The following is a 27344-nucleotide window of genomic DNA, read 5'->3' as shown; positions in this document are numbered from 1 at the left end:
AAATAAAATTTAAGACAAAATGCTTTAAACATTTTTTTAAATAAGTTGTAAGAAATATTTGAATTTAATAAAAAAACAATACTAATTGAAGAATAAAAGGCTAAGTTTGTAATAATAAAAAATTTTTATTATTGCACATTTTGACTAGATAAATATTTTAATATAACCTTTCAAACTTTGAATAAAATAAATAACACACATTTTTAAAATACAAGTACCAATTTTCAAACACTGGGAGAAAATGGCAGAAGTAAACATCAATATAATCATTCGCCACTTGGTGTGGCAAAAAAAAGTTGAAACATAATATTCCTTAAAATAAAATGTCCGTCTCTATTAAAAAATTTAATCCTTCAGAATCCATCAATTTGTGGTGGAAGAATGCATGTGGAAGGAAAGTACTTTAAAAATTCAATAATTTCAAAGTTGTAATGTACATAAAATATATTTTGATATTCCAAATATTTTTAAATTAAGTTCTTTTAAAATCAGTATGTTTAACTAAATTTTGTCACATATTTCATATTATTTTTATTGCTGAAACTTTTTACAGCCAAATGAATATATTATTTTATTTTTTTTAATATAATTTAATCCAAGGAAGAGGTTAACAAAAAGTGGCTATTAATTTAAAAGGACTCGATATTGGCCACAAATTCATTAAGTTTGACGGAAAAGTGGATACTGAGTTAATGAAGTCTACCAAACACTGTCTAATAATTGAAAATTTAAACTTTCAGGCAGAAACACAAGGCAACAATAAAATATAATATAACAAACAACATATTACCTGTACTTGCATGTATTTATTTGCATGGTCAGAGCTTATCAGATGATCTTGCAGTTCTTCATCATCTCCAAAAACATTATCGCACATACTACAATAATGCTCACTCTTCTGATTGTGATTTAAGGCATGTTTCTGGAATGCCAAAGTTTGAGAGAAAGTTCTACCACATGCAGTAATTATACACTGGAAACGTTTTTCCATTTGATGCAAGTTATGCATATGAAGATAATACAAACGGTAGCTCTTAATGACAGCATCACACAGGTGACAAAAATGTCCGACCTTACTGGGAAAACCAATTTCAACCAGTTCTTGATCACCTGGTAAATCATCCAGGGAAACATCAAAATCACCAAGTCTTTTGTATTCTTTACTTATGTCAGATTCTTCTTTTTGCTGGTTACTACCAAAATCTGTATTCATTTTCTCATTAACTGGTTTATCATCAGTTAAGTCCAAGAAATCAATAGTTTCAAAATGTTTAGTTTCTTTGTTTGAATCATTCAAGTCTGTTGACATAAATTCTGATCCAGATTGTTGATCAAGAAGAGAATCCTTAATTGAAACAGTGACAGCCGACTCACCCTCAGAAGTTTCACTTGTGCTTTGAGCAAATATTTGCTGTCCATTCATTTGAGATTTTACATTTAGTTCAAACTGTTCAAGATTGCTAATTATTGATGCGGTATCATTTTGGTTGAGAGGAATTTCAAGAATTGAGTTAGACTGAATTTCTTGAATAGCTTGACCAATTTCTCCTTCATGCTCAGCAGAAATACCTATTTAAAAAGTGATAATTGTTACTTTTTTTTTAATCAACAGTCTTTAATTAATGATCTTTTTTGCTTAGAAATGAGAATCAAGGAAGATACATTCAATATTTTAATTTAAGCACTAAAAAAAGCCCTTGATCTATATACCTTAATTTTAAAAAATAAATAAAATTTGTTTACTTTGACTAGTTAAAAAAAAACTCAACCTTAACATTGCAAACAATGAATATTAACACACAATTATACTTATGGTACTAAAAATTGGGAGGGTTTAAAGAAAATGCAGCACTTTCCTAAGCTTTATAATTCATTTTTATTAAATTATTTTAGAGAAAAATCATTTTAAGGATAGTCTTTAGAAAATGATAAAAGTTTAAGTCTTTTGCTTAAGGGGGAAATGCATATTCAGCAAGAAGTCAAGCTATAATGATAAAAATTTCGTTCAATATTTTATTCAAACATAAATTTGTTTCCGGAATTCTATTCAGTACAAATCACTTAATCTAGATCAAAAGCACCAACACAAGACATTCTCACTAATCATAAGCTTGAGAAAGTGTTATTGCAGGAGGAGAAACCTTAGTTCATTTTTTAAAAGAGAATGCAGCACTAAATCAGATTTTTTAAAAAATAAATAAATACAGTAAATGTATTTACTAAGAACTATCCCAAATCATATAAACTCATTCATTTCAAACAATAAATATTAACTAACCATTAAACTTTCAGAATTTTAAAAAGTCTGCAACAAATCCTTAGCCTGATAGGCAAAATAATAATGAAAATAAGAAATAAATTCACATATTTGTAAAATTAAATTAATTCATTACATTCAAAAGTTACTATATAGCAGAGGTGATTGTGAACCCAAGTCAAAATTCCGGAAACTTTCTTGAGTTAAAAAAAAAGAAGTTTAAATTGAAAAATTAGAAAAAAATTTAAACAAGGTTTTTTCTTCCTTTTTCTCAATATTTCTTAATTTACTTAAAATATATTTAGAATTTTGCACATACCTATACCATTTACACATACCTACGATGACCTGGAGAAAAAATTAAAATTTTCAAATATGTCTTTCTTTCTTGAGTTTATGTCTATAACTATTTACTGATAAAAAATGAAATAAAATAAACTGTGTTTTTAAGTGCCACATTTGAAAATTTGATTTCCGGAAACCTCTGTGATCAATGAGTTCTTTAAACATTTTTCCGGAGCACAACCAGCCCTGTATATAGTTAATATAAAAAATTTCTAATGATTTAGTACACTATATAACTATTGCGTACACACTATACTTATGCCAAAAGCATAGGAGTTAGGAAGTTTGTATATACATTTAGGTAGCTATAGCAAACTATTGGCCTTTTAAATATTGATTAGTGAGAAACTACAAATAAAAATTTTGAAATAATGTATTACTTAAACACATCTTACCAGAATATTCGACTTTAGAATAATCAGGCAAATCTTTGCTAACCCATCGCATATGGACATGATGCTGATGTTTTCTGCATAATTCAACAGTAGGAAATCTCATACAACACAAAAAGCATGTGTTACGATCTAAATTAGAAGGATCATAATGTTCTTGGTGAGTGACATCTGCAGGAATACTAATTTCTTCAAGTCCAGAATGAACATCACACATGTGTTTCTAAAATAAAACAAACAAAGATCAATACATAAACAATACATGAATTTCCCAAAAATAAAAATGAACTACTAAGCTGTATCAGGTTATTTAGTGGATATTCTCACAGAAACAAAAGAAAAAAATTTAAACTATTTTAAAACTACAACGATTGTTTTATTTTATGCTTAGTTTTAGCAAGTGTTTTCAGTTTTCAAAATTTTAAGCTTTCAACATACTTTTAGCAGCAAAAAATATATTTTAAGTTATTAGGTGATTTTGTTCTTAGTTTAGTAATCAACATTACTTTTTATTAAATTTAAATAAAAATTTTTAGTCTTATAATTTACCAACTGTGATAAAAATGAACTTTCAGTAGCTTGTAACAATTTTGTAAGCTTGTAATTTTTAAAACTTCGTTTTAATACTTTTTTAATACTTTGCAACAAAATAATAAATAAAAATGATGCTTATAATTTACTTCTATTAATAATTTACTTTATTTTATATAAGAATGCAACATCAAAATCCGTAGCTAAAGAGCAGAAATTTGCTACATCAAGTTACAATATATCATGCATCCAAAGTAATGAAATTTGTTTTTAAAAAAAACCAAGTCTTGTAGGAAAAAAAAGAAAAAGATCATGATACATCAGGGCTCAGAAACCTGTTTTTAAATAAAAGCAAATCTTTGAACGAAAGGAACTCTTGAATCCAAGTGTGCTAATGATCACGTTCCTCTTAAAAATCATAATTCTATGCATTCATAATTTTGTCATAACACTTATATTTGAATATAATGCTTATGACAATACATTGATATTCAATCAGTAATAACAAACATAACTTAAAAGTGCTAAGAGTATCACTTAAGAGGGTTTACCAAATTTAACGCAAACTACTTTTAAAATAAACTATTATTTTCCGTAAAATATAATTTCCAGAATATTTCTAATAACGAAATACATGCAAAAAAACTTACTTCAATTTCAGTCTTGTCAGAGAATGTAAGAGAGCAATGATTGCATTTGAAGAATACAGCATTAGAATTACCACAAGCATCAAGTGTTTTTGATTCATGCATAGGTTGCAATTTGGGACAAGTTGGTATATGATTCATAAGTTCATGAGGATCACCATATGGATAAAGGCACTTTGCACAAGACCAGGTTTTGGGGCCTAAACAATCAATTAAATAATCAGTATACAATCATTAAATTAAAAAGTTAAAAATATATTAATAATTTTATTTTGGCACTGAAATATTTTGAGTGAAATCATTGGAAAGATACGTCTGCTATAATGATCTAAGAGACTAAAAGAAATTTTATAAGTAAAAAATTAAATAAAACTAAAAATATTATTTATGTGATAGGTGTTGTCTGCTGAAAGAGACTGCTTCAACAGTTTAACATAAAATAAACAAAAAATAACTAGTAATTAACAATATTTGATTTTAGTAACTCGTACAAAAAAAAAAAACTCCAAAAGAATTCTAATGTTCTTGAGCAATTGTTTCTCACATTTAAATATATTTTTTGCCCAAAAAAATTTTAAAAGGGTATAGAAAAAGAAAAAGTCTTCTAAGTTTTCCACAACATAACTTTAATGCATAACATATTAAGAGTTTGATTACATTTTAAATGTCCTGTGTGAATTTTAAATTTCCATTTATTTTCCTCTTATCAACAAAATCTGTAACAAAAACTATAAAACTATTATACAGTGCACCAACAAAATGAACCACCCTGAATAATTTTTTAGCTACGAATTGGATTTTCATGTAGCAGTATTCAATCCTTAGGATTTGAGGGTTGTTGTTGTTGTTAATTTACGTCGCACTAGGATTTGAGGGAGTGACCTCAAATATGCTAATTAGTTAGTGAAAACTATATTTTAAATTACGAAATCAGACACAAAAATGTTATTTCTCTATTTAATTATCTTTCTCTCAACAAATCATGATTTCAAACCATCAAAATAAAGGGGATAGCCGCAAACTAGGAATTAAGGTTTTAGCAACCAGATAGCAGAGCAGTTGAAAATTTGGATCCCTTACTTAATATTAATTTTTTTCTTTTGGTGTATTTCGCTATATCTCCAGAACTTTTTGATCATAAAAAATATTTTTTAAAAGTGAAGAATTATATTTAGTTCACTAAAAATTTTAAATTATATTCAAACATTAATTCTAATTGCAATAAATATTTTTGAGAATATATCATTTTCAGTTTCATGCACAATACACTTGATAATATATTTTTTTGATTGAAGGTCATTTTATTTTATACTACATTTTAATCAAAACTAAGGACAAATTGGGTGGTAAAAAATAAAATTTTATATTTTCTTTCTATAACAGTATCATACCTTCTTGTTAAGTATCTAAATAAAAATTCTGTAATTTCAAACAAAATAATAAAATTTGAGCCATAAACTAAACTACTAACCTGTTTGGACAGCATGTGAGAGCATGATGTGTTTTGTTAGTCTATCCTTTCCATGAACATAGACAGAACACACTGAACACTGCAAATGTGGACCAGGTTGATCTTGTAAATGTCTCTGTTTAACATGAGTCCTTAAACGACTAGGCCTAGAAGTACAATAGTTACAATAACGACAAACATAAGTTTGCATGCGATGCATTGTTTTCATGTGTTGATGATGAGAGGTAAAATCAGCAGATGAATGACCACAAAGACCACAATAGAAAAAGTTACCAATTTCAGTAACATCAGCCTCTGGAACCAACCGTACTGTCTTGTTATGTGCATTTGGATAGTGGTCTCTAACTTCAGCCAGTGTTTTTAAGGTAGTTTCACAAAACCGACATCCAGAATTCAGAGTAGTTTCTTCATTAACATCAGCTGGGACACATACAAATACAATATTTTCATTGAACTCAGCTTTACTGGTATGTACAGCCAATTCATGAATTACATGATAATGTTTCTCCAAATCAGCAGGAAATCTGAGAGAATATTTGTTTCGACAGAATAAACACTGCAAAGTAGTATCATAAGAAGAAAATATCTGACGAAACAAAAACATGCCAGATAACTTATCACAGTTATCAGCTTCACTAAGAGGAAGTTCACTTTCAACAAGCTGAACAGAATTGGGCAAAATCATTGCATTCAAATCATCAATAGTTTCAAGAGTGCAGTCTTCAAGAGCTGGTCTTGTATCTCCTCGTTTTTTCATCTAAATACAAAACAGGATAGAGTTTAGATTAGAAAAGTTCTGAAAGAAAACTTATATATTTAGTTAAGAAAAAGAAATATAAATAAGACAGAAATAATTAATGAATAACTTTTACAAACTTCAACTGAACTTACTCCATAAGCATATCTTGCCCCAGATTTTTTAGGATCGTCATAGTCCTCATCATCATCTTCCATGTATTTTGATTTTTCAATTTCTCTAATTCTTCCAACACTTCGACGAATAGCTTCAACTTTAGCTGTAGCTTTCTGAACAGCTTTTTGACGATCATTTCCACTCACTTCCACCATAGTTCCATCCTGCATAACAACAAAAACACGATTCTTCTTAATTTCCCGCTCTTCTTTTATCTTCCTACTAACAATAGAGCTCTTCCTTGTCATAAGTTCACTCAGAGTGGTACCTAAATAACCACCATTAGTCAATCTACTTAGCTGATCTTCTTTACGAGGACGACCAGGTCGTCGTTTAATCATTTGTGCACCACCTCTACCTCTTCCTGAAGGGATTCTCTGCATGAATTCAGGACTGAATTGAAACACTGAAGATTTTTTTGGTCCCTTTCTAATAGGACTAAAATTTGGATCCTGTATTAATTCTCTGAAATTAATACTATCTTCATATGAAGAGTTGTTGGCTGTTGTCACATTTCCATCTATACTCATAGAATTTTCATCCCCAGACTCAGGTACTAATATTCTTTCACCTCCAACTGTTTGAACAGTTTTCATTCCAGGTTCTGGACGAGACTGAATAGGTCTAGAAAGCACAGTATTTGTCTTGAATATAGGAGTAACAGTTAAAGTTCTTTGTCGCACTTCTGGTTTTGCACCAGATGATGAAAAAGATGGACTTGAAGACATGCCTTGAACAATAATGTGACGCTGAGGCTCAAATTTCCGTGGTCTACCTCGTTTCTTTGATGATAATTTCCACATTTGCTCTGGGGTAATACCAGATGATTGTGACGTTTCACCACCAAATCCTATCATAATAGGGCGAGGTAATTTTGCAGATGCTGGTTTCGCACGACGTGTCGGACCATCAGAAAGAATATCATCGTCGTCATCATATGTGCCTGACAAATCTTCTTCGAAATTACTATCATTAGAAAGATCTGCTTCAGATTCTGAAAACTTTCCAAGTTTTGGTTTGGGAGCTGATGATGTAATAGCTTCGTCAAAATTCTCAACAATATAATCATTCCAACGGGAAGGTAATTTACTTCTTCGTCTCTTTCCTGAAGTGTCTTCAGAATAAGTACTATCTCGCGCATTTAGCTGTGAATCATTGGTGGTATCATCATGAAGAAAGCTAGGTGGATCAACTGTTTTTGACTTTTTAGGTCGCCCAGGCCTTTTTCTATTTGTGCCAGACTGCATGTAGCCATACAGACTTGAGGGTTGTTTTTTCATCGTATGTGATAAAACTTGAATATCATCATCATCTGCCTCAACTTTTATACCAGGAAGAAAGTTGATTTCTCTATTACTTCCTTTGTTTAGGATAATTTCTTGATACTTTTTAGAACCTGACATTTTGGGCTCAAAATTGGATTGATCCAGTAAATTAAGTTGATTTTGTTCTCCCATCACTAATATATATTTTCCTGGCTCTCCAGGTTTAGGTAAATAAATTGCTGAGGGTCCCTCTTTCCTGGAGCCTTGTGAACGATTTAAAGCTCCCCACATTTTATTTTCATCATTAATAACTTTTACTTTGGAGGAGGAACTTTTATTTCCTTCACTTTCATCCAAATCTTGATTAAGGCCCAAAGCTTCAAGAAGTGTTTCAGTAGCAACTACTGTTCCTGATACTAAATCCTGAGAAAAAAGTAGTTTTAGTAAAAGAACATTTGAAATAAATTTTGTAAAATGCACAAAAAAATTTTATTGTACATATGAAATACATATATTTATGTTATGATTTATTTAAAAAGCATAATACCAAATAAAGTTGAAAGCTAAATGCAATTAAATTTTTAATTCTACATTATTCACAGTGTGATAAATGCAACTTCATTTCTGTGAAATAGATGTTCCAATGTTTTGAAATGAAATGGCTTCTGCAAATCTGGTTATTTCCCTGTTTTTAATAAGAGATTTTTCCTATATATTTAAAGTAATAGCACCCTCTATATTTCAAATTTGATTTACACTAATATTATATTTATCACAACAAAATAATTCAAAGACATATAGAAAAAACTGATAACCGATCTGAAATGATTACAGAGTTCTCTCTAAGAATAAAAAATAGCAGGGCTTTTCCTCTCAGAAAAAGGCATTTTGAGTTTTGAAAGGACACTAACTACATAAAAAATTTATCAAAATGTGTAACATAATGTAATAACTGAATTTTATCCTCAACAATTTTTAATTACTCTTTTTTACTATTTTATGTGTATATTTCAAAAAGTAATTTTCTTCTATTATGAAAATTAGAGAAAAATTTGCAGTTTATTTATATGTAGTTATTTTTAATGTGAATCAGAATTAAACCTATAAACACAGATAATTTTACCAGTGTGTAATTATTGTTTAAACAGTGAATTAGTTTTCTTCAAAATGGAATATGAATAAAAAGGCAGTGTTTTGTAAAAGATGGCGAAACATCAGATATTTTGATATTTGTCAGATATTTTGATAGTTGTCAGACATTTTAATATTTATCAGATATTTTAATATCTGATGTTTTTTATTTAAAAAAACTAACCTCATTGTTTATTTTGCAGCATGACCTAAATAGAAAATTTAAAAATAACTTTATCTTATATATGCTTTGACTATACCTAATTTAAATTTCTTTCTTCCTTCTTTCTTACTTTATAAAAAAATTTACTTTCTAAAACCAATTTAATTATGAAAAAACATCAAAAATTTATGGTGATATCAAGGCTCGAAAAACCGCCCGTTTTCGGCGGTCAAAAATACCCCGCGGACAACAAATTTCTCGAATATGACGTCAGCGCGAACGGCCATTTTTCCGCAAATATTCGTGATAAATTTTCATTATCTTACAAGAGTCTTGCGCCTCACTTCTAAAATGACCCTCTAATCTGGAAATAGAGCAACATACTGCACATGGTGAAATTGATGTTTTCTCTGTCAGGGAGTACTGCAGAGGTTGAAAGGGACTTTTCAGCAATGAACTTACAAAAAAACACATTACGTATTGGTCTTAAACAAGAAGCGTTAAACGCGATTATGAACATCTACCTAAATGGAAAACCCCTTTCAGATTTCTGTGCAGAAACCTCTGTAAATCATTGGTTTGATTGCGGAACGGGCAAACGTCATATTTGATTCATTTAAAAAACGCAGTACACTCGGATAAATTGACATTTAGATAACTTGACCTTTGTCATTTAAATTATTTTATAAAAGAATTACTAGGTTACTATCAGTAACCTAGTGTTTCTTTTATTACTGTATAATATAATCCTAGTATTTGCAATGCTAGTAACTACTAATTCAATGTGCAATTTATATAAATGTTTGTAATTAATAAGAGAAAATTATATTTTTATTTATTTAGAAGCTACGAGTTAGTTTCAAAGGAGGATGGGTACATTGTTGGGCAAGCCGTCCTCGAGGATGGGTAAAATTTCTGAGTTTTTTTTAGGCCTGGGTGATATATTTCTCTTTCAATTCTGATTATAGCAAGAACAATGCCTTACATAATTTGTGACAAAATAAACTAGAGTAAAAGAAATTTTAGTAAAAGCACAGCATAAAGATTTAAAAATTACATATTAATGTTTACTTAAAGTAACACAGACTTACATTAGCAATTGAACTCAAAATTAGCAAGATATTTAAGGAAACATTTACTTTATTCAGTTATATTTAAACTAAAAGTATTTCAATGAAAAAGATAATAAAATTACAAAAATAAGTTTCCTAATTTTTAAAAAAAAGAATATTTGTTTAAACCTACCCTGAAATAAATATTCGACAGATATCATGGTATACATCAAACAACATTGTTTTCTGCAAGTGTGATTCATCTTATATATCATAACTCTTCACACACACATACACGAAAAGAAATACAGTGGAACCTCGATTTTACGTTGTCCGTTTCGTACGTTATCCTGCTTCTTGCGTCATTTTCTGCTGATCTGTGAAAATTGCCTATACCGATAATGTTAAAAAATCCCGAATTTTTCGTTACCCCTTTTATGAAAATCCCGCTTGATGCGTTTTTCTACCAACAGATCAAATTAATTTTTTTTATTCTACAACTCTCACACAAAATTTTTTCTAGTTTTTTGAACCAGAAAAACTTGCTTTTCAGCTATATGGAGCAATTCTTGCATTCTTTCTTTTCCATTTGTCAATAGGAGGGTAGGTAACAAGCATAAAAACTTCAAAGCATAAAAACTCTAATACAATTTTTACTTGCAAATGTAAATCAAGAAGCAAATTTGCAAAAAAATGTTAGTATCGAACGAGTTGTAGATGAAATTGTAGCTAAAAACAAAGAGGAAGTGAAGATTACTAATCTTTTCCATTAATTTATCTGCTAGGTGTCCATTTTTAAAAATATGCATAGATTTTTCTTAATCCCGATTTTACGTTATTCCACTTCTAGCGTTTTTTATCGCTAGTCCGATCGAAAACGTAAAATCGGGGTTTCACTATAGTATTTTAATATATATTACATGTTTATATAAGACACTTTGCTTATGGCATATATTTTCTTAACTCATAGATTTGTGTATGCACATCTGGCAACTATATATGGTTTTAAGTATAATAAAATAAAATGTAAAAAATTCGATCCATAACAAAGAAGCAGAAATTATGTTGCACATAAAAAATTAATTTAGTAATAACAAAAATATAATTATTAATTTATTTAATTTAACAATGATAAAAATATAATTATTTAATAATCAAAACTTACTGATCCCAACTTTATTCTTTTGGCAGGTGAGAAAGAACTAGCATCTGCTAGAGAACGTTTGACGGCTGCAAGGCGTTGTTTCTCCTCTAGTTCTTGTCTTCTTTCATATTCATAAATGAGATCTTTACTATAGATATTTTCCTCAGGCTCCCATCCATTCTGAGAGCTAAATTTTAAAAAAAAAAAAATCCACAATTTATTTCAAGTTTACCAAGAAAAAGAAATGCAGAAAACTTATTTAATTAGAAAGAAACAAAATGTACTCTATATGTTAACAATGCATTATTATAGCACCACAAAATTGAATAATTTAAAAAGTTCTTACTCAGGATAGCCTTTCCATTTCAAAAAATATTCAACTCTTCCATCAACTATTCTTTTATCTAAAACTTTCTCCACTTGATAAACCTGGCCATTCTAAAATAATAAAAGTCATTTTCCAAATGTCAAATATTTCTCAGAACATAAAACAAATTATAAAGTTACTAACAGGCTCTTTCTTAATAATTTTTTAAAATTTAATAGGAAATTGTGTATTAAAAAAATCATTACAAATCATATGGTTAATTCATATTTAAGAAATTGAGGAAAATGTACCAAAGATCAAATGAAATAAATTTTTAAAAATATATAAGAATTCAAATTAACATGAAATTACAACGATAATTAAAAAATAAACATAAGAATTCATATCAAAATGTTTCTGATTACACAGTAAAAATGTATACATAAAGGCTCCCTAAAATTTTATTTAATTATATTTTTTATGCCATGTCTATAAACTTTATTACATGAAATAAAAAGAATATTTTTTTAATAAATTCATTTTATTGCTTTTAATTGCTTTATTATAAATTGCTTTTTAAAAATGCTCGTAATAGTGACATATTAAAGAGTTAAAAGAAATACAGACTTGTCACCCCCCAAACTAAAAAATCTAGAGAAATTTTTCAAAAACCTGGAGATACAGAAAAAAATTAAATGTTTCATTACATAAATGAAGAAAAATATTATCCAAAAAAAAAAAGGTCAAAAATACCAATAACTTATTACAAACATATGTACTCAATTATTTTAGTGATAGTGAGACATGTAAATAAAAAAAAAAATACCCAAAATTTTTGCAAGACAAAAATATGTATTCATATTTTTATAAGAGGCCTATTTAATGTTCATTGTGGCCAATTCTGCTATTAAAAGAATATAATTTTCATAAATGAGAATTTCATGAAATTCTCATTTCATGAATTAAATTATTTTAAAGAACTAAAATACCTACACTTCAATATTAATCATAATAAAAGAAATTTCAATTCTTGACACAGATTTGGAAGATCCTTGAGTAAAAAAAATAACAATAAAAAGCAATAATAAAAATAGCCTCAGGAAAATGATTTTTAAAAAAATTAAATTACGGCTTGTTAATTATTCGCATGAACATTGAAAATAAATGTTACAAATATGTTATAAGTAGTCTAGATACAAAGCATTCTTTTTTACAATTTCTTCATAAATTAGTATTCTCAACTCTTAAAAATAAATCATGTAAATGTCAATCCCAAAGTGCAACTTTTAAATCGCAGAAATAAGAAATGTGATGCTGAATTCCAATAAATATGAATCTTGTTGGTGGGAGAACTTGCGCAAAAGTGGAAGTAAAAGTGGGCATTCATCAAAGGCTTATTAATGAAAAGTAGAAATACATAGCTGCCAACCTCTAGTTATAAAAATGCAGAAGAAATGCCTAAAAATGCAGAAGATTCGCAACTGCATACTAATTACTAATAAATCTATTTTTAAAAAAAGCTGATTTTAATTATTTATTTATAAATCCACTATAATATGAGCATAAAAAAGCAATATACTCTCCTTTTTTAAAAAAACAAGAAAAGGAAAAATATTTTAAAGAAAACTTTTGACCAGCTACTTGATGGTACAATATTCATTTATTAATTCTTGATTAAAGGGAAATATGTAATATTTTAAGACCTATATTAAAATTTGTTTAATTACAATATAATAGTATGCACTATATATAAACTTCATAGAAATTATGGAAAAAGATCTACACAGGGTTGCCACAGCAAAAAAGGAACAAAAATAGTTGATTTTAGTAGCCTCAAGAAGGAAAATAGTTGCCTAAAACTACGAAAATAGTTGCCTGAACAGAGTCAAAAATTTATCAAAAATAGTAGCCAAATAACTTAAATTATAGCTTATTTGTTGTATATTATGATTAGGACTGGGTGATGTCAGAAATTTTAAATCGTTATACATCGCGATATAGCGAATTTAGCATATGTTCAAAAATTACCTTTGGCAAATCTTTAAATCAATCAAAAATAAATAAAAAGAAATTAATCTATTACAAAAGAAAATACTAATTCTAAACATATTCCACTATGACATCAATATCATTGCTTAATATTTTCAATTAAAATAATAAAGAAGTCAAAGTAAAAGCAAACCCAAGTTTTACTTCATTATTCTTAAATTAAAAATAATTTATGATTTATTGGTTTAAAAATAACACTATAACAAAATATTTTACATACATGCATTAAAAATTAAAAGAAAAAAAAACGAAAGTAGAAAACAAACCAAAGAAATGTTCACTTTAGAAAAAAAATATTTTTTTTAAAAATTATTTGTTGAAAAAAAAATCATGCTTTTGAAACATCATTAGACCCTCTTTTATTTAAAATAATAAAAAGTAGTATTGACTAATGGTCAAATTCTGCACTTAAGAAATGCAAAAATATTTTTTCTTTATTATTTTCTTTTTTGAAAATAAAATCGACTAAAGATTTATTTGTTTAAAAATGATACTGACTATCTAAAAAATTATAAAACAAACAAGTATTGAAAGAATTTTAATAAAAATTTAAAACAAAATACTTTAAGAACTAATGTTAAATTATTAAAAAGCATCAAAACATTACTAAATTCTTATATTTAATTTTTTTAAAAATTATTTGTTTTAACTGTACTACGCGCATGGTAGGCGACAATAAGTACATGTTAGTGAGGGGATTGAAAAGTAAAGTTCATTTTTGCGAAAGAACTTTGCTAGGAGTAAAAAAGTCTCCTAATAGTTGCCTATTCCAGAAAATAGTTGCTTTTTTTAGCCTTTTCAGGCAAAAAAAGTAGCCATAGTCGCCTAAGGCTGAAAATAGTAGCAAATAGTCGCATTTTAGTAGTCTGTGGCAACCCTGCTACATTAAAAAAAATTTGTTCTTCTGACTATATCAGTTTTACCACCACGCATGGTGCTAAAGTCATTTTTCCATACGTTGCAACGTACATCATGTACTCCAAAATTTGATCTAGAAATAAATAGTCATTCAAGAGAATAAGACACCTTTAAGGTTAGTTTGTATTGTTTTCGTTCAGACATAATAAATTAACACGATTAATCTAATGAGCAAATAAATATCGCCATAAACCAATTGCTGTTTTGCTTTGACACAAGCCATTTTCTTTTTAAGTTTGCTTTCGCGCTGGCAAACAGGAAGTCAAGTGATAACGGGAAACGCTCTCGCAAAGTAAGCTGAATTTTCTCTCTCATTGGTAGAAGAGAGGAGAAATCTATTACGTCACATTGAACAATGTAACATAAATGGAAGGAAAGGGAGGATCACCGCAAACGGCTTCCTAAGGCCATTACTAGAGGAGCATCGACGTCTGACTTAAAGAAAATACTACTTATCGAGCTGACGGGTAAAAAGCGGAAGATCTTATCTTCTGCGCGTAAAAGCGGAAAAAATGGCTAAAATAAGTAAAAATGCTGAAGGGTTGGCAGCTATGGAAATAACAAAACTGATTGGAATTATTCAAAATTTAGAACTGAATAATTTACTAAAATAATACTGGTGACGAGAAAAATAAATGATAGTGCAAATGCATGGTTACAAAAAACTATACAGATGACAATAAATCACTTTTTACTCTATATAAAATATCCTTTATGGCTAGTAACAGATTGAAACATTTCACAAAGCTCCGTGTGACTCCTGAAAAGACAATCACTTAACTTCAGGACAACAAATACCAAAAATGTTCTTAATTTCAAGTTTTTCAATTATGCTTTAAAATCTTTTGAGAATTGCATGTCATCACTGTTTTGTTAGCAGGTGACCACTTAGGTTTCTAGCAAAATAAATGCATTCATACAAATTCCTATACTTCCAGTTTAAAGTGCATGTTTTCTTATTAACTTTAAAATAATTGAAAGACGGACCTAAAAAAAATGTCTCAACTCTGTTTCTATTATCACATATTAGAGCAGCAATATAAATGTTTTTCATGGAAATAAGCAAATACACTAAATTAAAACTAGAACTTACAATTTCTTCAATGCATTGTCGTAAAAGACACCGTTTTTTTGCATGTTTCCAAGAACCAGACTTCTTTTTCTAAACAGACACAAAGATATAATTAGTATTGACATAAGATAATAGAATTAACAAGCATATGAATGAGATTATTCTAGTAAATTATGGTAAAAAGAAATTTGAATTAGTTTCGAACCTTAAAATCAACAAACAGGAAAAAATAAATGTTATTTTACTAAAAGTAAACTATTCAAAATTTTTAAGAAGCAATAACTGGGCAATTTTATGGTAAGATCAACCAAGCGACGAAAATTTAAAAGTTAATATTTCTAAGAGAATAAAGTAACATTTTAAATGCAAAAGTCTAAAAAAATTTTAAAAAATAATAATTTTTAATTTAATGCATGCATTTTCTGTTAAACTACTAGCTGTTAAGAGAAAGGCAATATTATTTGAATGGTCTAGAATTGAGAAATGATATAGTTATTAAGTACACTTAGAGACAGATTATCTTGCACAAATATTGAGAATAATGAAAAACTTTAACTGTTCAAAAACATTCATAATTTCTACCATAATTATAAGTGCAGGGGTCTGTCAAGGTTTTTCTGAGAGGTACCTATTATGTGAAAATTAAGACGTAATTTGTGAAAAATTAAAAATTATATTACAAAATCAACACAAAAATATTGATTTATCCTTTATTTTAAGGAAAAAGTATTTTGTGAAACTATCGTTTTTTCTAAAGTTGAATTTGTGAAACTACCGTTTTTCCTAAAAATAAATTTGTGAAGATACCGCTAAATGGTAGTAAATTCGACCTGGACAGACCCTGAAACTCATAATTAGTGTTACTGAGTCAACATGAATAAAACTAGAAAATAAATTTCCAAATTCAAAGCCAAGTTCTACATCTTATTGGTATAACTGAACTCAAATTTTATTATTATTCTCATACATAAATTAGAATACAGTATTTAAATCTTATATATTAAATTCTATTGAAAATTAATAATTATTAAATATTACTTTTAAATCTAATAACTATTCATGTTTGACATCATTGCTTTTTTTTTTTTCATTACGTACTTTCAAATATTTCTCCCACACATTTTGGTTTTTATTTATGATGATTATTGAATACGCAAAATGCAAACTAAATATACTTCTGTATTACGTATTTTCAAAACTTCAAATTCTGTTTACCTAATAAAAGTTATTTACTTTATGCACAAAAAACAAATAATTAGAAATTTTTTTTTTAAAAAAAAACGAAGCAGAAGATGCCAACCAAGATTAAATTGATATTTAAATTGATAAAGTATATAATTGTTTTTGTTTTTTTCAAATTAAAGCTAATTGTACATTAAAGATGTTTTTAAACGGAACAATTACTTTTTGATTGCAGATTTACTGTTTATCATTCATTTAAAATCCATACTTGGTGATTCCTTTTTAATAAGCACTAAATAATAAATGAAATTTTATTATGGCAAAATGACATATTTTAGTAAGCAAGATAAAATTCATATTAGTTAGATTTTAAAAGTCAATTTCAGACTTTCACAGAATTAAGAGGATTTGCAAACAAGTAATATTTTTTACTTTTGAGTGATTCATAACCAACACCAGCTGTTTCATTTATTTCATTTGAAATTCTTGAATTATTTATTTAATAAATTGATTACTTTTATATTGATTAACTAATTTTTTATCAATCCAAATTTTATTTTAATTTTATTTTAAATTTAACTTAATTTTAAATTTTAATTTAGTAAATTTAATTTTTTCTAAGCAATTTTATTAATTTGTTACGCCTTATACTAATGAAATTGCTGGACTGTTATAATAGATGACATTCTGAATTTTATAAAGTAATTCACATATGGGGGGGAAATTTTTCCTCATTCTTTAGGTCTGACACTAGGGCATTATGAAGTTGATATTGTAAAATATCAAATATACAAATTAAAATAATTATTACAAGAAAATTTAAAATATTATTACAAACAAAAAAAAGCAATTTATATTCATAAGATAAGCAATTTAGATTCATAAGATAGAAAATTATACATTTTTGAAACAATTAAAAAATACTACTGAGAAAACGGGAAAAAATTTATGAATCAGCAACGGGAGAATAAAATAATCGTAAGATTGTTTATAATTACATTAACAGATTATTTTAAAATAAAAAAATTATGAACTATCATTAAGGAACATTAAATTTACAGAAAATGCAACTTGGAAAAAAGCTATAATAGAAATGTTTATAACATATATAAAAAAGTATAAAAGATTCTAATTAGAAAAATTGAAAACGTAAGGTAAGATAATGAATCGAAATTGGCATTTGACTTATAAAAAAATCTTAGACATACCAAACAAACTTCACACTCCTCACAATCTTCTGTTCTGATGCAGTTTTCACAAATTCCACAAAATGTAGCATCTTCATAAGTATCCATAGGTTCATTTTTAATTTTGATACCTCCATAGTAGCTCTTGTCCTTATATCTATACTTTTTTTCCTAAAATAATGATTTGCTTAATATCACTGAAAGATGTGACAGTTAGATAAAATAGTAAGAAAAGAAATCAAAACAATTAAAGTAATTAGAAACTACACTTCCAGTGGAAAAAAGTGCAATGCAGCAGAAATTTCAAAAGGAAATTGAAATCAAAAAAAGAATAAAGAAAAACAATGAAAAATATGACAACCAAAGCTGATGTTAACCCTTGAAGTTATAAATGCAAAACCTTTTCTATCGAGAGAGCACGACAAATATCTAAATGTAAATGACAAATGTCTCTGGGGTACAAAGAGAGCAACTTAAACATCAGTCCCTAAATTTAAAGAATCGAATTTGAATATTTTTATCAGCTTTATAAATAAAAATAACAAGATTTTAGATCAATTATCCAAATCTTTTGATTTATCAAATTATAGATTACAGGATCTTAACACTCACAAAAATCAGGAATATAGAACAAGTTAGGACAAAATATTGAGTTTCAGGAAAATCAGGACAACTTTGAACCTAGAAATACTCAAAAATAAAGAAACTTCTTTATTAAGTAAATTATTTCTTACTGAATACGAAGATTTATGGCCAATTTAAAAAGTATTTATAACTTGATATTTTAATCAAAAATTCTTTCTCTGATGAAATCAGTGTTCGCCCTAAATGTGTTTAGATTAGCGGCTTGTCCTGCAAGCCTTTGATGACTGTGCCCTCCTTTTCCTTTTTGTAAAAACAAGCAGCCATTCCTTAAAAACACTGCCCTCTTATTGATATTCCATTTTTTTTTAAAAATTCATTGTTAAAATAATTACACACAAAAATTATCTACGTTTATAGGCTTAATTCCGATTACCATTTTCTCAAGGGGTATATTCATAAATTTTTTTATTGATTTGAAACTTTAAAATTATTTTTTAAATAAATACCTTCTTTTTTAAAGAAACAATGCACCTTTAAATGTTCATTCTTAAATAATTTTCCGTATAAATTATAGAAAAATATCTTCTAAGCAGTTAATCAAAAAAATAATTAATTTTTTAGCTAAATTGTTTTTGTTTGTTTTTTTGAAAAAATGTATGCACAGAAATTGTCTCTTAGCATACCTTTAACTATTATTTATTAACTAAAATTTTTTCTTCCATTTAGATAATGAGCGAAAATTACTTTTTTAAATAAACACATAAAATGGTAACTTAAAAAGTGTTAAGGATCAAATCCAGTTATTACATGATATCACACAATTCAATAAATTTTTAAATAGTTAAGTGAGTGTCCTTTCAAAACTTCAAGTGCCCTTTTCTGAGAAGAAGCACCCAAACTTTTTTTATTCCTCGGAAAAATTCTGATAAAACAGAAAAATAAAGCAATCTGATAAAGAATCAATAACTATATTTTTTGCTTGAATATTATTTGCTTGAAACACTAGCAAAAATCAATAGATTCATGTAAAACAAAAAAGAAAAAGTAGCATAAAACCACAATACTTTATCTCCTTTCTCAGAAATATTTTTTATATTATATTATGAAAGTTAAAATACCAGAAATCATTTCTGATCTTTTTTTTTAACAATCTTTTGTGAAAAAATCTACTTAAAATTTTGAGACTTTGTGATGATTTCCAGTTTTCTTAAAATCTCAGAAACAAGTGTACTTTTTGTGGTTAAGTCCTGTTTTTGCAAACTTGTGAAAATTCTATAAATTTACTAGATCTAAAATTAGCAAAGAATCGAATTTTTTTTCTGTCAATAATCCATTTTCGTAAAGATATGAAAATAAGGACTTGCTTTTGTGAAGAAAGAAAAAAACTTGAAGACTATGCCTTTAAAAAATTGTAGTAGTTTTAAATTTATGAATTTATGTCATCAACTCCATTTTTGAAAGTAAGATTTTAAAAAGGATTCAAACTCTAAAAGAATTTTGAGAAGGAGCTGAAACTGAAAAATGTTGAGCAGTCTTTTTGTAGAATAAAATATTATAAGAAAAGTAGATAAATGGACCCCAAACTTCAAAGTAAATCTTGAATATGATAGATAAAAGTTATTACCTTAGAAGATAAGTAATAATCTCGATACTTTGACTTTTTTTTATGCTTGTGACTGAGGTACTTTTCATATTCTTGGAGCTCATCATATTTTTTAGAATGTTTCCCATGTTTCTTCCCTTTACCTACAAAATAACAAAAATCTTATTTTAAAACAAATATTAGAACTATGACAAATTTAATGCTTTGTAGTTATTAAGGCTTAATAATTAATAACTGCTAAAAAGTATAAGTTTTAAAAAATTTCATTGAAAAATAATTTTTTTTGGATATGCTTAGTAGTATGAAAAGTGATTATAATATAAATGAATATTCATACAAAATACTACAAAATCAAACAATTAATTAAATGAGGGATACCTCAGATTGATATATAACAAAACATGGCAAGAAGTGGAAGTAAAAGTGAACATAATATTTGAAAAACTTCATAAAATGATCAGGGTTGGCAAGTTTTTGACACATGACAGTTTTTACCGGTTTATACCATGGTTTTTACCGTCATGTCAAAAAACCCTCTGTCAAAAATGTCAAAAACCCATAGTTTTGAGAAAACTGTATTTAAATTTGAGTTTAACTGCTTATGATTTAAAATTAATTAATTTTGGGGCAATAAAATTAGAAAAAAAGTTGCTAAAAGATATTTAAGAACAGATTTTTGCATTTTCCCAACATGATTATATAAAATCATACTATTTGAAGTAAAATATTAGGATACTAAACAAAATTTTCAACATTTCCATGCATCATTTTGTTTGGCATTTTACATTACTGAAGAATGTCAAGTCATTCCTGACTTAGAGTTTGTTAATAGTTACAAGTTTTGAAAGTTTTGTTTAGCTTATTTCTAATATTTAAGAAATGCCAAATTTTAAATTCTTCTTTTTAGTTCTTGAATTTATTAATAGTACCAAGTTTTTTTGTTTGTTTACTTCTAACAATTAAGAAGTGCAAAATTTTTAATCCTTTGCAAATCAAGCTATAATGATAAAAGTTAAGTATCACTATTTTCAATAAGTATATTACAATATTTCTGTATGAATGTATATCCTTCTATAAGAATGCATGTATATAGTTGCAAAATCAATAGCAATTGTTTACAACATTCATTTATAAAGGCAATTAAGTGAAAATAATATATTGTCCGCTATATGCCAAAAATTAAAGAATACAGTAGGTTTTTCACAGTTTTTACCGGTAAAAACACGGTTTTTACCACTGTCATGTCAAAAACCCAACCCTGAAAATGATAAACAATATTAAGATTTATAGTAGCAAATTAATAAATTTAAAAAAGAAAAGTATAAACAATACAAACATTTTAAAATGAAATAAATAAAAAGATCAATTCAAACATTTCTTACTAGAATTTTATTTACCTACTATTGTTAGCCAAGTCTTAAAAACTAAAGCAACACTTCTATGAAATGGATAATTTTAAGAAAAACTACAATATAAGAATACATAAACTTTTAAATGCAAAAACATTTATATAAATGCTATTTAAAATTTGTTGCAGGGTCCATTTTGATTGTTTTTAGGATTTTGTTAGTTTTTTTATTTTTATGCTGTAATTTTTGTGAAAATCCTATTTTTTAAGTTTGACTTTAAATTATTGTTCTTTAAACCAAAAACATTATATTATAAATTTTTGAAATCTAAAACTAAAACAAATACAAATAATAAAACAAACTCATAATTTGTCTGAAGTAATTTCTTGGTATTACTTAATGAATAGCCAGAACTCAGATGAAAATAAAAGAATAATTATAGCAAGAATAGTTAGGTATTTGAAAAATAAGCAAGTCTTTCAGGCCAATAACTTGAAAGCTCAGCAGTTTAAAATTAATGTTAGGTTTTAAGCTTAAAATTAACACCAAAGTATGCAGCTTAAAAGTACTTTTTTAAAAACAGTTACTTAATATATACCTAACTCACTTAGTTTTAAAGAGTGAATCGAAATTAAATGCAAGTTACAAAACTACTGTACAGAAAATAAATAATAGTACAACCAAGAGAAATAAAGATTAGTGATAAAAAAAACCAGTTTATTCTTTTTTTTTCAATTTTAAAATGTTTATTTCATTTATTCATTTTCTATTCGATTGTTTCAAGTCGAATTAATTACTAAAAAATAAAAATTTTATATTTTGGTATATCATCTGGAAAAATAGTAACCTTTTAAGTTTTTGTGTTTGTTTATTAGTAATTAGTTCCATGGGAAATCAAGGATTTTTTTTCAAGCCTCAAACTAATGACATCTATCTTTTCAAAATAATAAATTAAAAAAATCACTAAAATTTTATTTTAAAAAAATCAAGTTATCAAAAAAAATCAACAAAAAAAATTTAGAAAATGCATTTTCGAGCAGTGCTGTCTCTAATCTATCTAATCTTAAGGGACATCTAACAGACAGTTAGATGTCCCTTAAATGGGAAATATTATTTAAGCAGGCAGCAAATACTAATATTGCAGGCAGCAATTCAAGTTGCAATACAGTTAAAAGAAGAAAAAAAACAATACCAGAATTAAATTAATAAAATTTAACAATCAATACTTCAATAACTAAATTACCATGTCATGCAAAACAGATGTAAATCTAAAAATTTAAGAAATTTCTTCCAAAACCAAAAAAAAAGTAACAATATAAAAAAATCATTTACTAGGAGAATGACGAATAACTTCAATTTCACTTTCATCGTCGTCATCATCCTCAGAAGTCTGCTTTTTTGTAGCAGGCACACATTCTTCACTTTTGTGGGCAACAAAATCATCCAAATTAAAAAATATCTTTTCACAAGCACCACATCTCAGAATATCTAAAAATAATAAAAAGAACAACACTCAAATAATTAATATATATTGTATTACATTACTCAGCAACACAAAACTAAAAGAACATAAATAATTAAGCCGGATATGTGTATGCTTAAATTAGAGATATTATTTAATTTATTTAGTGACAGAAAATTTTACAGATAATTACTGTACAAAAATACATATATACATATGAAAATATTAACATCACTTTAAATCAATCACATAACAAAAAAGAAATATAAATAATCAGAAATTTCATTAACAAAATCTAAAACCTATCAAAATGACCAACATACCATTCAAATTTGGCTTAACTTCTTTTTCATCAGCAGCAGAGGCTGGTTCTTCAAACTCATTTTCGTTTGCCATTGTAATATTAACTAACTGGCGCACCTAAAAATGTAGAATATAAAAGCAATCATTAATTTCATTTCAAATTTAAAAGAAAGAATCCCAATGCAGAAAAAAAATACAGATAGGATCAGAAAATCAATTGTAATACTTGAATTTATAACAAGACTCTGACAAGTACCAATATTTCATATAAAAAGATGATAACTGTAAACAAATGGTTTTTTATTAAAGTACTCTTTTACCAATTTTTTTTATTTTTTCAATGGGCATTTATTATTATAAGGCAAGATAAACTTCATTTTACAACCTTTAAATTTTACAAATAAAAATTTCTCAAATCTGCTAAATATCAGCAAAAAAATTAATAAGTTTTACCTTTTTCTTGTTTTTAATTAGAGCTCTACCAGGGGCAAAAAAATTAATTAGTTTTACCTTTTTCTTGTTTTTAATTAGAGATCTGCGGGGTATACGGCAATTATCCAGTACTCTGCCAGATTTCTACACTGCAAAAGAATTTTATTACCCGGACACGGTTTTAATCTCAAGCCCCGGTAGCGATTTTTTATTCCATTGCTGTTTGACAACCCAGAAACAAATTTTAAAAGAAATAAAAGCTTGTATTATAATTGGAACCACCTGCAGTTAAGTTTAAAATTTCCAATAAAGAGAGCATATGTTTAAAGGCTGGTGGATTGTAAATTAATACCTGGTACTGCTACACTTTGTTATATTTTAGTCCCGGTTCAGGGTACAGGACCGGATGAATTTTTCCAGGTATCCAAGGGGGGTTTTGCTAAGGGGAATACCTTGATAGATACCTCGAAAGTGAGAGACACAGGGATGAATTCATATGTTGTTCCTTTCACTTTGTGTAGCAGTTGTTTGGAAGATAAAGTATTCTCTTTCAAAACATATATGATAAATTACTTTATTTTTACTAATTAAAATTTTTTTGTAGTAAAAAATTCAAGTTATTGGGGAAGAAGAAAAAAAATTTTTTTAGCATTAAGTTGATAAGAATATGAGAGAAAAATTTATCCAATCCAGTTATTGAAAATTCATAAAATTGGGGTTCAAGTTAGCGTGATTTGACAATACTTTGTGTGATATATAAAAATGGATCCACTGATTAAAAAAGGTTGTACCAGGCACTAAACAGATCTAATAAAACAAATATTTGTTTAACAACAAAACCTGTCACTAAAATTTGAAGAATATCTATGCCAATTACGATTAAACACTCCATAAAAAGCTATCATATAATTACTAATTAAATGTGGAATATACTATTCTAAAAAAATACTATATTAGTGAAATTAAATTTGTTTCCAAAATAAAGTAGCATTTTTAAAAAATAATAAAATCTTAAACCATCATTTTTATAGTTAAACTTATTTCTTTTAAATACATTATCTATACATCAACAAGCAAAATACCTTAATGTAATAGGATTTAGGTAATAATATAGTAAGATTAAAAAAAAAAAAAATTCTGTGCACACAATCAAGAAGTATCTGCAAGCTCTCAAAAGTTTTCGAGTACAGAATGATTTTATTACATTACATAAAACATTTAATTATTTAAAATATTTATTCCCGACAAAAAAAAAAAACATATAAATATATATATGCACAATAACATTAAGAATATTAGAGGAAGATTAATATAAACAGTTACAAATAAAAATGAAATTAAAGAATTGCATTCATATTAAGTCATTATTATCTTATTAAGAATTAGGTATTATATTAATGATTTTTCTCTCATAATTCTTCATCATGAAATACATATTTTAACTTTTCCTATTAAACATGGGCCACTGTTTCACTTTTATTAACAAACGAATTACATTCAAAGATTTCCAGCTGTTACCGTAATTGTTTACCTTTGTTGTTAAGCGATAGATGTGTCTAGTTGTTTGCTTGTCCTCTTACAATGTGAGAATGTGATCACTAATTTTTAGACTAAATTACTTATCTTTTCTCTTTGACAGTAGCACTCATACAATTTAACAACTTTCTTCTCTCTTGATTATGTTGTCGTCTAACTATTTTATTTTTTTACAGGCAAACTATTTTTTGTGGATACTTTTTTCTATCTAACAATAAATATTAAAAAATTGTCTGCAAAATTGAAAAACCTTTGCCAATGTAAACACACGTGGCGTGCACACATTCATCTATTTTATCTAAAGGCTTAATAGGGTTAGTCCATTTTAATCTAAACTCAAACTATAAATATTTTAAAGTATTTTACTCTCTCTCCCATAAGATGGATAATACTAGTAAAACTCAACACAAATTGCATAAAATTCTTTTTATGAAATTTATATATTAGGATATAGGCAAAGAGAAATTGGCAATCTTTAACAAACAAACCTCTTGTCTTAATAACACTTAAAACTTCATCTATAAAACAGCTTAACATGCGAATTTGAGCCAGCAATATAAGTTACATTCTCACCTTTGCAATTTAAATGGATATGAAGAAGTCATCATAAATCTTCAATTCAAACTTTTAGCTATTTGATGTTAATTAGCAATTAAATAATTTCAAATTGTGAGGTTAAAATGAGACTTAAAACCTTCATACACAATTTCATAAAAATTAATTTTTTTTTAATTTAATTTCAAAATAATAATGAACAAAAAAAACTTCGGTTTTTAAATTCTAAAATCTGTATTACTCGAAGATAGTTTTGTAGTTTCTTCTTAAAAATTCTTTTTAATAAACATTTTTAAAAAAATTTATAAAATACAATTATTCTTTCTAACACTAAGAAAATAAAAATATCACCATTAAAATATACAATAACTCAATAACTTTTAAAATTTATCTACAAATATTCCGTTAATTAATTCCCATGCTAAGTGAAAGGGAAATATTAAGTAAAAAATCTCGATTAAACGAAATTTAGAACAAAAAATATTTTAATTTGATTAAATAATTATGTTACAGTCAAGATATCCTCCCTATTTTACTTTCTGTAAGTTAGTGACAGTCAAAAACATTAGTTGACATGAACAAAGTAATTTCTGAATAGAATTAGTTCATTAAATATTCATTTTTACAAAACGCGCCAGCATTTGGAATTACTAATCCGTAGAAGTGTCAGTTTAAGCTGTTTTCTAGCAACTTTTGTCAACAAAAGTTAATGGAGATAAAACGATGAATTCAACAGAATTTTAAATTCATTTTTTTAATCGTTAAAAAGAGCGGGAGCTCGAATGGTTTTGTTTAAATAAACCGGATATTGATAAATATATAATTTTTCTGTAGAACAAAATAAACAAAACAAAAGATTTGTTTTTGGTAATAGTATCCATAATAATGCTTCTTTTTGAAACATTAGAAAACAAAACAAATATTAAGGTCATGCCTAATCGAAATCATATCCGATCAGTTTGTTTTCCGGATTAAAATTATTTTTCTAAAACGTAAATAATTTCGCCATATTAGGCTTAAAATCAGCTTACGCTGTTAATTCAATATAAATAGATAATATTAGTGTCAGTATTATTGTTAATATGTACTAAATTTTGGGAATTTTTAAATTTCTTTTTTTCTAAAATCTTGAAAACGAAAAAAAAATTTGATTTATAATTGCCATCTGTTACAAAAAATTATTTTTAAATTTGGTGGCGCCCTCCAAGAAGAAGACCATGTTGGCTAAAACAGCAGCAGACATGTTTAGAAGTATGTGTACTCATAACAATTAAATAATATACATTTGCAAATTATCACAACTTTATGTTTGCAAAAATTCATAACAATGCTTAAATTTAATATTCATCAATAATACTTACTTGAAAATCGGAAGTATCATTGGAAAATAATCCAAACTTTTACGGGCGGAAAATCTTTACCTTGGAAATTCTAGAGTTCAGAAATTTTAACCGTCACGAGAGGGCGAGAAGCACTATGATGTCATGAGAGGC

At 27.0% G+C, this 27344-nt stretch overlaps 1 protein-coding gene across 6 annotated transcripts in view; it reads right to left on the bottom strand.

Annotated features, from left to right (window-relative positions):
• Positions 1 to 27344, bottom strand: part of LOC107454956 (uncharacterized) — a 36850-nt gene extending 9506 nt beyond the window's left edge. The window contains exons 1-13 of one of the 6 annotated variants that reach the window (XM_016072321.5): positions 27213 to 27344; positions 23349 to 23445; positions 22896 to 23051; positions 20236 to 20357; positions 18048 to 18197; positions 15679 to 15747; positions 11658 to 11749; positions 11333 to 11498; positions 6535 to 8244; positions 5644 to 6400; positions 4176 to 4372; positions 2998 to 3217; positions 791 to 1569 (exon numbers count right to left, since the gene is read on the bottom strand). In XM_016072321.5, the coding sequence (XP_015927807.2) occupies positions 791 to 1569; positions 2998 to 3217; positions 4176 to 4372; positions 5644 to 6400; positions 6535 to 8244; positions 11333 to 11498; positions 11658 to 11749; positions 15679 to 15747; positions 18048 to 18197; positions 20236 to 20357; positions 22896 to 23051; positions 23349 to 23421 (4491 nt within the window). In that variant the 5' untranslated portion in view covers positions 23422 to 23445; positions 27213 to 27344. The other 5 variants (XM_043040959.3, XM_016072324.5, XM_043040957.3 and 2 more) reach the window with 5 other exon arrangements.

The sequence above is a fragment of the Parasteatoda tepidariorum genome, chromosome 2 (genome assembly GCF_982258835.1).
Source record: "Parasteatoda tepidariorum strain Cologne lab strain chromosome 2, Ptep-v5.0, whole genome shotgun sequence".
Classification (NCBI taxonomy): Eukaryota; Metazoa; Arthropoda; class Arachnida; order Araneae; family Theridiidae; genus Parasteatoda; species Parasteatoda tepidariorum.
The sequence above is the reverse complement of the archived record's forward strand: the minus strand, read 5'-3'. Positions and strand labels throughout refer to the sequence as shown.